Source organism: Nycticebus coucang, chromosome 9 (assembly GCF_027406575.1).
Source record: "Nycticebus coucang isolate mNycCou1 chromosome 9, mNycCou1.pri, whole genome shotgun sequence".
NCBI classification, from domain to species: domain Eukaryota; kingdom Metazoa; phylum Chordata; class Mammalia; order Primates; family Lorisidae; genus Nycticebus; species Nycticebus coucang.
Window position 1 is genome coordinate 78105553 of NC_069788.1, and position 13048 is coordinate 78118600.

The 13048-nt window shown below is 37.8% G+C and overlaps 1 protein-coding gene across 2 annotated transcripts in view; it reads left to right on the top strand.

The window, feature by feature from the left end:
• GMDS (GDP-mannose 4,6-dehydratase) overlaps positions 1–13048 on the top strand; it is a 657290-nt gene that overhangs the window by 512138 nt on the left and 132104 nt on the right. For both annotated transcript variants that reach the window (XM_053601624.1, XM_053601623.1), the window contains exon 8: positions 3331–3449. In XM_053601624.1, the coding sequence (XP_053457599.1) occupies positions 3331–3449 (119 nt within the window). The remainder of the gene's footprint in view (positions 1–3330; positions 3450–13048) is intronic.

Genomic DNA, 13048 nt, shown 5'->3' on the forward strand with positions numbered 1-13048 from the left:
AAGGGACATTTTTATGTTAAAGAATCTGAAGCCCTAGTAAGTACATTCCTTCACTGATTTTTTTTCCTCTCTGTGAGATGGATTAAAAAGCGGGAGATTTTTTTTTCATATGCAATGGTAATCAGGTCAGGATTGCAAGTAAAGAAGTATCTGAGGAAGTCAGTCAGTCACATCCTCAGAGGGCCCTGAAAGAACGTGTTAAGACGCCGTCTTTTTCCTCCCTCATTCCTTGAGAGACCTGGAACCTCAAAATTGTCTCTCTGTCAGAGCTAGAGGCTGGGTGGCGATTTGATCACATTGTGGTCTGGCCGAGTCATGGGTCATGTGGTCCAGCCTGTGAACAGGAAGGTGAGAACGGGTGAACTTTTGCCTCAGTTGTGCCATCCATCAGAGAATAAATGGAGCAAATCAGCGGGCACAGCTGTATAAGGAGGCAACAGCTGTGTCCTTCTCACACAGGGTCCTTTGTCTCCTGGACACGATCTCGCATTACGACGGGATGCGCTCGGCCTGGGCTTTGTGGCAAATTACTAACCCATTATCACACCAGGACACAGGATCATTTATCTTCTAATCCACAGCGTCACCTGTTCTTCATTTACCAGTCGATAACCATTAATTATGCTCAGTGGAAATTTAAACAAAGCCTTTCCCTCTGTTAAAACCAGTAAACTATTCAGTAATAACAAATAAATCTGGAGTTGTATATCCTTTCCCTTCCCATTCCCAGACTGGAGTCGGGTACAATATGAACTTTAGAGGAAATGCCTAGAAATTGATAGGTCAAAGGCCACAGATAGTCTGATGGAGAAGAAAAGAGCAGATTCTTGGCTCTTGCTCTGGTGAAAGGAGAGGCCCCTACTGATCCCCAGATTCCTGCTGGGAACAAAACAAGCACCAGGGGACCCGTGCCCATGTTTAAAGTGATCCATTAACCAGCAATCATATTTTCTCCTTTCATTTTTTAGTAAATCCGTGCTTTCTTTCACATGACTAAAAATAAGATTTTTATTTTTTGAGACCATTCTAGCACAGCAGAGTGTTTCTAAAGAAATAAAATAGGCTGAGTGGTCCTGAAAGACCTATTTGAAGTGTTATTTTTAGAATGGAAATTCGAGTCAAACACATTTAAGTATATTTACCCCTGCATCTAATCCCCGCAGAAGAATGTTCAAGTAGAAATCCTAGCCAGAAGCATAATTTAATTTTTCCTTGAAACTCTGAAAGTATTTTGGTGAGAAACCAAAATAAGTTTGTGTGAGTGTGTATGCACATGCACGGGTACATGTGTGTGCCCTCTCTGGTGAGATGGAGGGTCAGCTTAGTTGGAAGGGTGGCCAAAGGGCAGGCTGAGTCCCAGGGAAGCCACCACGCTGTGTACTGTTGGTCACAGGGAAACCCAGTGAGACAGCAGGAATTCATTCCAATGGCTAGACTTGGGACTCTGGTATGGAATCTAGAGCACTCAGCATTCCCAGACAGATGAGGGGATGGGGCATGCCAAGCTACGGGAACTTCACACACAGGCCCAGACCTATAGAGAGCAGCCACCCCACTGGGCCCTCGTTATTGCTCAGGCCTTGGTACTCCTTCCAAAAAAGCACTTTTCTGAGAAGCTTTATGACGAGTCGTCCTGGGCACAGGCTTTGCCAGCAGGGCCTGAGCTATATTCCAGACTCCACTTCTGCTCTCAGCCCCCAGCCTTTAATGGAGTTCAGGAAGCTAGCAAGCCATTGCCATGTCCTTCTATGTGTGGACTACCCTGAGAAAGGGAAGGGCTTGTGTTTTGTGCCTTTTGAAAACTAATCAAATGTTATTAGTAATATTGGTAGTGGTGGTGGAAGGAGCAGTATAATGTATAACATTTTAAAGGTTCTATAACTTAATTCATCAACCATGATCTCTTAATATAAAATGAAACTGTAGATTTTTTATTAATGGGAACAAAACTGTCTCCTAGCCAAGACAATTTCATCTGTCAAGTTACTTTAGAGTATGCCACCTCTCCAAAGCTTGTTAAAATGCCCCAAATCTCATCTTCTATAGAATAAAAATATATAATAAAACAATCTTATAATAGACAAAAAAAAAAATATGAGAAGTAACTTCAAGTAAAAGGGGTTTCTTTTTACTTTTTAGAAAGTTGCCACAAATTGAAATGAATAACAGTATTAAACTTTTTTGGTGGTGTTTTCTAAGAAAAAATAGACAGCCTCATTGATTTCAGCATCCTGCTTTCAACTTACCCAGTAGCAGTTAGGCAGACACCAACTAAAATGGTTTTGTTTCCCTGTCAGAACAAGAGTTCAATGCATATAACATTGGGAACTGTGTTATAATGAACTGTGTATTCTTTTTACCTACTTTATTTTGAGAAATGATGAAAATTAAAATAAATTTTTTTAATTTGACTTGGATCTTTCATAAAGAGATCCTGTTGGATATTGGATACATGCTACACTTACTTTTTAGAAATCTACATCTCCTATCTGTCAAAAAAAGTTTCCATAATTAATGTGAAATTTCAAGAAATGGAAACCATCAGCCTGCGTCCGATTATAACAGTACTTCTGACCAGGGTGAGCCAGATTGTGACTGTACCATCAGTTTGTGTCTTGGACATTGAGCTGCATTGTGCCCAACCAGATTCCTGATTTATTGAGAATATATACCTGTATTGTGCATCCAGTTAGATCAGGTGTGAAGGTTGAGTGCCTGACGTTGAAATGCTGCCTATGAAACCCTAAACTCTGGTGTAAATGTTCTCATTGCCTTTCAGACAACTTTTTAAAAACAGTATTAATAGTACTCTTCCTTTTTCCATTAATAAATCTTGTTTATTTTGCTTTTTGATTGGTAAATTTTCAGATTCATCATTCAAAATTAGATTCGACTTTTGAGGACAAACGTCTGTCTTCAAATGATTTTTTCCCCTACCTGCCATCAGTAATATAAAAAAAAAATTAGACAATACTTTGGAACTGTTCTTTTCATAAGTGAAACTATAAAAAGGTTATTAGCCACATGTTATACTGCATGACATCACACTCCTCCAAATTGTGGTCCGAGGATCTGCTGCACAAGAATCACCTGGGATGTTAAAGATTCCTAAGATATTTTCTCCAGGCCTCTGAGTTCACTCCTCTGCAACTGTAGCCCAACATCCATACAAAGATGTTCCCCACATGATCTTGTGCACATTATATTCTGAGAACCATTGTGATAGTGGTTAGAATACTATATCCAGTTATTTACAGTGGATAACATTGTATTTCCAAAGTGGCTGTTGAATGCAACTTTGACATGAAATTTGCCTCTTTCTGTCCCTAGGCAATGTGGCTGATGTTGCAGAATGATGAGCCAGAGGACTTTGTCATAGCGACCGGGGAGGTTCATAGCGTCCGGGAATTTGTCGAGAAATCATTCTTGCACATTGGAAAAACCATCGTGTAAGTGTACATGAGTTGATTGCTGTTCCATGGCCAGATGTTCGCTGGCAGGTGTGCACGTGTGCTTGCTGTTCTGCCTTGGTTCTGTTAGTCATCTTCCCTCCCTTGTAGAGCAATCCAGGGACTTTCAGTGTAGAAGAGGAATATAGTTCTTTGCTGTATCCAACCCCACTTATATGTTAAATGTTGGTCAGGATCTAAACCAAGTCTTATTAAAATTTCTTTTATCTTTCTTATTTTTTAAATATTTTCAAAATTATATATAAATATAAAAGTTAATTTTTTTTTTTGCAGTTTTTGGCCAGGGCTGGGTTTGAATGTGCCACCTCCAGTATATGGGGCCAGCGCCCTACTCCTTTGAGCCACAGGTGCCCCTCTCAAAATTATATTTATTTTTAAATTTTATTTTTGTTTTCTAAATTGTAGTTTTTTTTTTAAATCTTGATATAAATGCCATCTTCTATGATTCTACTCTGGCTAATTTTTCTCTTACCAGATCCATTTCATAACATTAAATAATCTTTTTTCAAACTTTCTCTTTATATTTTTAAAACTTGAGACCATCAAAAACTTACAGAAAAGTTTCAAATGCTTTACAATCTTTTTTCTTTGAACCATTGAGAATAAGTTGCTGACCTGATGTCCCATCCCCCTGAACTTTTGTGTATATTTCCTACAAATAATGACATTTTCCTACGGAAACTTGATATAACCATCAAACTCAGGAAATTCACAGTGATAAATTATTATCATCTAATCTGCAGATTCCATTTGAGATTTGGCAGTTGGGCCAATGCTATAGTTTATACTGAAACAATCCAGTTTGTAATTGTCCAATACATTTATTTGTTTTGTTGCAACATACAAATTTTGAAGGCAGATTTTTATGGGAATATTTGAAAGATTTTTGAGAAACCCTTCATTATAGATTAAACATTCTTTTTTTATTTGGGGAGTCTTTTTAGTGTGGTAAAATACAGATAACAAAAAATTACAGTTTTAACCATTTTTAAGTATACGATTCAGTATTAAATACATTTATGATGTTACGCAGCCATCACCACTAGCCTATTTCCAGAACTTTTAAAAATGCTTTCAAGCAGAAACTCTGTAACCATTAAATTAACTCCTCATTCTCTCTCCCCCCAGAACCTGGTAACCTCTATTCCACTTGCTGTTTCAATAAATTTGTTCTGGATACCACATTTAAGTGGAATTACATAATATTTGCCTTTTTCTGTCTGGCTTATTTCATTTACCATAATGATTTTATAGTTCATTCCTGTTGTAGCATTTCATTCCTTTTTTTTTTTTTTTTTTATTGTTGGGGATTCATTGAGGGTACAATAAGCCAGGTTACACTGATTGCAATTGTTAGGTAAAGTCCCTCTTGCAATCATGTCTTGCCCCCATAAAGTGTGACACACACCAAGGCCCCACCCACCTCCCTCCTTCCCTCTTTCTGTTTCCCCCCCCATAAACATAATTGTCATTAATTGTCCTCATAACAAAATTGAGTACATAGGATTCATGCTTCTCCATTCTTGTGATGCTTTACTAAGAATAATGTCTTCCACGTCCATCCAGGTTAATACAAAGGATGTAAAGTCTCCATTTTTTTTTTTTATGGCTGAATAGTATTCCATGGTATACATATACCACAGCTTGTTAATCCATCCTGGGTTGGTGGGCATTTAGGCTGTTTCCACATTTTGGCGATTGTAAATTGAGCTGCAATAAACAGTCTAGTACAAGTGTCCTTATGATAAAAGGATTTTTTTCCTTCTGGGTAGATGCCCAGTAATGGGATTGCAGGATCGAATGGGAGGTCTAGCTTGAGTGCTTTGAGGTTTCTCCATACTTCCTTCCAGAAAGGTTGTACTAGTTTGCAGTCCCACCAGCAGTGTAAAAGTGTTCCCTTCTCTCCACATCCACGCCAGCATCTGCAGTTTTGAGATTTTGTGATGTAGGCCATTCTCACTGGGGTTAGATGATATCTCAGGGTTGTTTTGATTTGCATTTCTCTAATATATAGAGATGATGAACATTTTTTCATGTGTTTGTTACCCATTCGTCTGTCGTCTTTAGAGAAAGTTCTATTCATGTCTCTTGCCCATTGATATAAGGGATTGTTGGCTTTTTTCATGTGGATTAATTTGAGTTCTCTATAGATCCTAGTTATCAAGCTTTTGTCTGATTGAAAATATCCAAATATCCTTTCCCACTGTGTAGGTTATCTCTTTGCTTTGGTTGTTGTCTCCTTAGCTGTGCAGAAGCTTTTCAGTTTAATGAAGTCCCATTTGTTTATTTTTGTTGTTGTTGCAATTGCCATGGCAGTCTTCTTCATGAAGTCTTTCCCCAGGCCAATATCTTCCAGTGTTTTTCCTATGCTTTCTTGGAGGATTTTTATTGTTTCATGCCTTAAGTTTAAGTCCTTTATCCATCTTGAATCAATTTTTGTGAGTGGGGAAAGGTGTGGGTCCAGTTTCAGTCTTTTACATGTAGACATCCAGTTCTCCCAACACCATTTATTAAATAGGGAGTCTTTCCCCCAAGGTATGTTCTTGTTTGGTTTATCAAAGATTAGGTGGTTGTAAAATGTTAGTTTCATTTCTTGGTTTTCAATTCGATTCCAAGTGTCTATGTCTCTGTTTTTGTGCCAGTACCATGCTCTCTTGAGCACTATGGCTTTGTAGTACAGACTAAAATCTGGTATGCTGATGCCCCCAGCTTTATTTTTGTTACAGAGAACTGCCTTAGCTATACAGGTTTTTTTCCGGTTCCATACAAAACGCAGAAACATTTTTTCCAAATCTTGAAAGTACGATGTTGGTATTTTGATAGGAATGTCATTGAATAGGTTGATTGCTTTGGGAAGTATCGACATTTTAACAATGTTGATTCTTCCCATCCATGAGCATGGTATTTTCTTCCATTTGTTAATATCCTCTGCTATTTCCTTTCAGAGGAGTTCATAGTTTTCTTTATAGAGGTCCTTCACCTCCTTCGTTAGGTATATTCCTAGGTATTTCATTTTCTTTGAGACTATGGTGAAGGGAGTTGTGTCCTTAATTAGCTTCTCATCTTGACTGTTATTGGTGTACACAAAGGCTACTGACTTGTGGACATTGATTTTATATCCTGAAACATTACTGTATTTTTTGATGACTTCTAGGAGTCTTGTGGTTGAGTCTTTGGGGTTCTCTAAGTATAAGATCATGTCGTCAGCAAAGAGGGAGAGTTTGACCTCCTCTGCTCCCATTTGGATTCCCTTTATTTCCTTGTCTTGCCTAATTGTATTGGCCAGAACTTCCAGCACTATAGTGCAATAGTTCAATAGTAAAGGTGACAGAGGACAACCTTGTCTGGTTCCAGTTCTAAGAGGAAAAGCTTTCAGTTTTACTCCATTCAGTAAAATATTGGCTGTGGGTTTGTCATAGATAGCTTCAATCAGTTTTAGAAATGTGCCACCTATGCCTATACTCTTCAGTGTTCTAATTAGAAAAGGATGCTGGATTTTATCAAATGCTTTTTCTGCATCTATTGAGAGGATCATGTGATCTTCATTTTTGCCTCTGTTAATATGGTGGATAACGTGTATACACTTGCGTATGTTAAACCAGCCTTGCATCCCTGGGATGAAACCTACTTGATCACGATGAATGACTTTTTTGATGATAAGCTGTAATCTATTGGCTAGGATTTTGTTGAGAATTTTTGCGTCTATGTTCATGAGTGAGATTGGTCTGAAATTCTCCTTTTTGTTTGGGTCTTTTCCTGGTTTTGGTATCAGGGTGATGTTTGCTTCATAGAATGTGTGGGGAAAGATTCCTTCTTCCTCAATTTTTTGGAATAATTTCTGCAGTACAGGAATAAGCTCTTCCTTGAAGGTTTGATAGAATTCTGGAGTGAAGCCATCTGGACCAGGGCATTTTTTGGTTGGAAGCTTTTTTATTGTTTCTTTGATCTCAGTGCTTGAAATTGGTCTGTTCAGGAGCTCTATTTCTTCCTGGTTGAGTCTGCGGAGAGGGTGTGATTCCAAATATTGATCCATTTCTTTCACATTGTCAAATTTCTGGGCATAGAGTTTCTGGTAGTATTCAGAGATGATCTCTTGTATCTCTGTGGGATCAGTTGTTATTTCGCCTTTATAATTTCTGATTGCTGTTACTAGAGATTTTACTTTTCTATTCCTCGTTAGTCTGGCCAATGGTTTATCTATTTTATTTATTTTTTCCAAAAACCAACTCCTTGTTTGATTAATTTTCTGAATGATTCTTTTGTTTTCAATTTCATTGATCTCTGATTTGATTTTGGATATTTCTTTTCTTCTACAGAGTTTAGGCTTAGATTGTTCTTCTTTTTCCAATTCCATAAGATCTCTTGTGAGATTGTTGATGTGCTCTCTTTCTGTTTTTCGAATGTAGGCATCTAAAGCGACGAATTTTCCTCTCAAAACTGCTTTTGTAGTATCCCACAGGTTGTGGTAGCTTGTGTCTTCATTGTTGTTATGCTCAAGGAAGTTAATGATTTCCTGTTTTATTTCTTCCTTCACCCATCTGTTATTCAACAGAAGATTGTTTAGTTTCCATGCCTTTGGGTGGGGTCGAGCATTTTTGTTAGAGTTGAGTTCCACCTTTAGTGCCTTATGGTCTGAGAAGATACAAGGTAAAATTTCAATTCTTTTGATTCCGTTGATATTTGTTTTGTGTCCCAGGATATGATCAATTTTGGAGAATGTTCCATGGGGTGATGAGAAGAATGTATATTCTTTATCTTTGGGATGGAGTGTTCTATATGCGTCTATCAAGCACAGTTGTTCTAGGGTCTCATTTAAGTCTCTTATATCCTTGTTTAATTTCTGTTTAGAGGATCTGTCCAGCTCTGTAAGAGGAGTGTTAAAGTCACCTGTGATTATGGTATTATCAGATATCATATTGCTCAGACTGAGTAAGGTCTGTTTCAAGAATCTGGGAGCATTTAAATTGGGTGCATAGATATTTAGAATTGAAATGTCTTCTTGTTGTATTTTTCCCTTGACCAATATAAAGTGACCATCTTTGTCTTTTTTGACTTTAGTTGCTTTAAATCCACATGTATCTGAAAATAAGATTGCAACTCCTCTTTTCTTCTGAATTCCATTTGCCTGAAAAGTTGTCTTCCAACCCTTGACTCGGAGCTTTAATTTGTCTTTTGAAGCCAGGTGTGTTTCTTGCAGACAGCAAATGGATGGCTTGTGTTTTTTAATCCAGTCAACCAATCTATGTCTCTTCAGTGGGGAATTCAAGCCATTAACATTTATTGAGATAATTGATAAGTGTGGTAGTATTCTATTCGTCTTATTTTGTGAGAGTCCATTGCTTAGTTTTATCTTTTGCATCAGTGTGGAGGTTTGGTTCTGTCCTTTAATTTCTGAGTTCTTGCTTTGCTGCTGATCCATTGTGGTGGTCAGTGTGCAGAACAGGTTGAAGTATTTCCTGTAGAGCTGGTCTTGTTGTGGCGAATTTCCTCAATGTTTGTATATCCGTAAATGATTTTATTTCTCCATCAATTTTGAAGCTTAGCAGGGTACAGAATTCTGGGCTGGAAATTGTTCTGTTTAAGTAGATTAAAGGTAGATGACCATTGTCTTCTTGCTTGGAAAGTTTCATTAGAGAAGTCTGCGGTCACTCTGATGGATTTGCCCCTGTAGGTCAACTGGCGCTTACTCCCGGCAGCTTGCAGAATCTTTTCTTTTGTCTTGACTTTGGACAGGTTCATCACAATGTGTCTTGGAGAAGCTTGGTTAGAGTTGAGGCGACCTGGGGTCCGATATCCTTCTGAAAGCAGTGTGTCAGAATCTTTGGTGATATTTGGGAAATTTTCTTTTATAATATTCTCTAGTATGGCTTCCATTCCTCTGGGGCATTCTTCTTCCCCTTCTGGGATTCCTGTAACTCGTATGTTGGAACGCTTCATAAAGTCCCATAATTCTGACAGTGAACGTTCTGCTTTCTCTCTCTTCTTTTCTGCCTCTTTTACTATCTCAGTAATCTCAAAAACTTTGTCTTCTATCTCTGAAATTCTTTCTTCTGCATGGTCTAACCTGTTGCTGATACTTTCCATTGCGTCTTTAAGTTCCCTGATTGACTGTTTCATTTCCTTCAGCTCTGCTATATCCTTTTTATATTCTTCATATCGTTCATCTCTGATTTGATTCTGTTTTTGGATTTCCTTTTGGTTATTTTCCACTTTATTAGCAGTTTCCTTCATTGTTTCCATCATTTCTTTCATTGTTTTCAACATGTGTATTCTAAATTCCCTTTCTGTCATTCCTAACATTTCCGTATAGGTGGAATCCTCTGCAGTAGCTACCTCATGGTCCCTTGGCGGGGTTGTTCTGGACTGGTTCTTCATGTTGCCTGTAGTTTTCTGCTGATTCTTCCTCATGGGTGATTTCTTTGATCTGTTTCCTTGCCCTAATTTTCCTTTCACTTCCTCTTGCTCTTTAAGTTCTCATGCCTGTGGACTAAGGGTTACAGGACCAGAAGGGTGAGAAGGTTTAAGAGCAAAGAAGGGATGAAAGAAAGGAGGACCGAGTGATAAAAAAAAAGAAAAATAGAGAAAGGAGAGGGGGTGGGTAAAAGGAATATTGACAAAAAGAAGAGAGGTACAGAAAGAGGGAGACAGAGCAATATAGGTGTACAGTAGGGTACTTTGACACAACCTTAAAAAAAACCCACCTTCTGGGGGTGCCCAGTGGGGTGGTTCCCTTGAGGTCAGCAGCTCTTTGCTAACCTGATCAGACACAGTACCCCACCTCCACCAAGTAGAGAGGAAAGACAAAAATGCTATAAATCAAACCAAAACAAACAAACAGAAAACTTTACGGGATAGAATTGGGTGAAAAACCAAATAATAGCAGTAGAAACACTAGCAAAAATGAAGTTCTAGTTATTGATAAAGGCAGCAATGGGAAATTATAATTAAACCAGAAATATTGAGAAAGAAAAAGGATCTGTATGGAAAAGGTTGCTATTAAAAAAGAAAAGAACATCAACAACATCAAAATAAACAAAAAAAAAACAAACAAACAAAAAAAAAAGAACTAAACAAAACAAAAAAAAAACACAACCAAAAACAAAGCAGTATGTATATGTTATTGAATATTGTCTGGGCAACACGTGGTCTTCTGGGGCATGAGATGTTAATCACAGTTCTGATAGGAGTGGAGGCTACTCATTTCTCAAACCCCAGCAGGTAGACACCCTAAATCTCTCTTCAGCCCACTTAAAAGGCACTTTGAACTTGTAAACTTGCTGAGCAGAAGCTTTCCCAGGAAAGTGCTTGTCACTGGAATCACTGCTGAAGTGACTATCCACTTACCTAGCGTGCCAAAACCGGTCTCACTCTGCCCCTGAGGGTTAGGGCTGTAAGGCGGCTCAGACCCCACCCTTAGGCTACTTGGTCGCTGGGTTAACAGCTCCCACCCGATTCTAGCTCTGCGACCCTGAGGGCCTAGCTTGCCAGGGCAGATCGCTCACAGTGGTTCCCTGTGACCCACAGCCAAAAACTATTAGGTCCATCTGGCTTAGCGGCTCAGACTGAGGCCCTAGAGAACGGCCAAAGAGCCCTCTGCACTCCTGCTCAGGCTCACCCCAAGGCAGTTCAAGTGAGTGCCAAGTCCAAAGACACCAAAACAGTTCACAGGTAAGGCCTTTCTGATTTGCAGTCTCACTGCTACTGAACTTAGAGTTGCGGGCAGGTTTAGACCGATTGAACACACGCCACCACTTGCCGTTTTTCCACTGTTTTAGTCCTCCTCTTGGGGTCCAGAAGTCTCTCACTGACTCCCTGTATCCTCACAGGGGTGATGATAGGCAGATCCCACCAGCCAGAGATGCCTAGAGTCCTATCTCCCCAGACTCACCGTGCCCACATGCAAGGAAGCTGTTACTCGGCCCCATTAACCTACATTTTCTTCCTTACTTAGGCAGCTGACTTATAAATTAGAAGACAAGTGTTGGAGCGGGTGTGGAGAGAAAGGAATCCTTATACACTATATGTAGAAAGGTAAATTAGTGCGGCTATTATAGAAAACAGTATGGAAGTTTCCTCAAAATATTGAAAGTAGAACCACCATATAATCCAGCAATCCCACTTCTGGTATATAACCAAAGGAAATGAAATTGTTATTTCAAAGGGGTATCTGCACATTCATGTTCATTGCAGCACTGTTTACAATAGCCAAGATATGAAATCAATCTAAGCATCCAATCAATAATGATGAATGACTAAAGAAAGTGTGTTACAAATACAGAATGAAATACTATCTAGCCATCAAAAGAATAAAATCTTGTCATTTGTGATAACATGGATGTCAATGTGTACAACATTATGATAGGAAGAGTTAAGTTTTGGTGCTCTATTATGCAGTAGGGTGACTAAGGTTAACAATGTCACATGTGTCAAAATAGCTAGAAGGGAGGATTTTTAATGTTGTTATCACAAAGAAATGATAAATGCATAATGTGATGGATACATTACCCTAATTTGATCATTATATATAGAACATACACACATATCAAAATATCAAATTATATCCGGTAAATATATATAATTATAATGTGTCAATTAAAAATTAAAATAATAAAAATAAGAACATTCAAGATGAAAACAGATATTGCCCAATTATTATTTTGTAATATTTTATCCCATTATCTTTCCAAGTTTATGAATAAATGTTAATCAGTTCATGGCCTAAAAAATAAATTAATTTGCCTTCCATGTAAATATCATGCAGGAAACTAAGTATGTAAATTAGAGAAAAAAAATGGGAAGGCAGAATTTTTTTTTTTAATTTAAATACAACATGGGGAATTGAAAAATGGCATAGAATAAAAAACAAAAGGATGTAAAATGATCTGTGCAGTGCAATCTGGTCATGTAGACTATCTTTAGGCCCTTTATTTTATTTTTTAAGGAAAATATTTCATGTTTCCAAAATATTATACATATATTCCTTTGTAAACTTAAAAATATATTGTCAGATTGATTGTGTTTGTGATTAACATTTCTTATATGTTTTAATATAAAATTTATGTGGCTTCTACATAACCCCCCAAAACTTTTATTGAAATGTAGAGTTTAGCAGAAATTAGTATCTGTCACTCACTCTATAGTAATCACTTTTTTAAGTGAAGAAACTCTGAATAATAAATTTATATTGTATATATAACTACCACAGTTTATATTTAAGTGAGTGTAGTGAGAAAAATAAGATGTAGGCAATGTAACATCTTATTCTTTAAAAATATGTGTACTTTTGTTTTTGTTTTCTTTAGGAATCAAACATGATATTCTATTATTAGGAGTGTTCTGTTATGTTCCAAAAGTTGTGAAGGGTGACATATGTAAATGATTATTTTAAATGGGAGAAGTATTAAAATTGTTAACAAAACAAAGGTTTAAGTATAATGAAAGTATTTACATTAGGAAAGGGAGAAAAACGAATCAACATTTTTAGTACCCAGAGAGGGCTCCGGGACCAGGGTCTGGGACAGTGCTCCATCAGGTCCTCTCTCTTCCTGGGCTTCACTGCTCTTGAGTTGTTGCCTCTA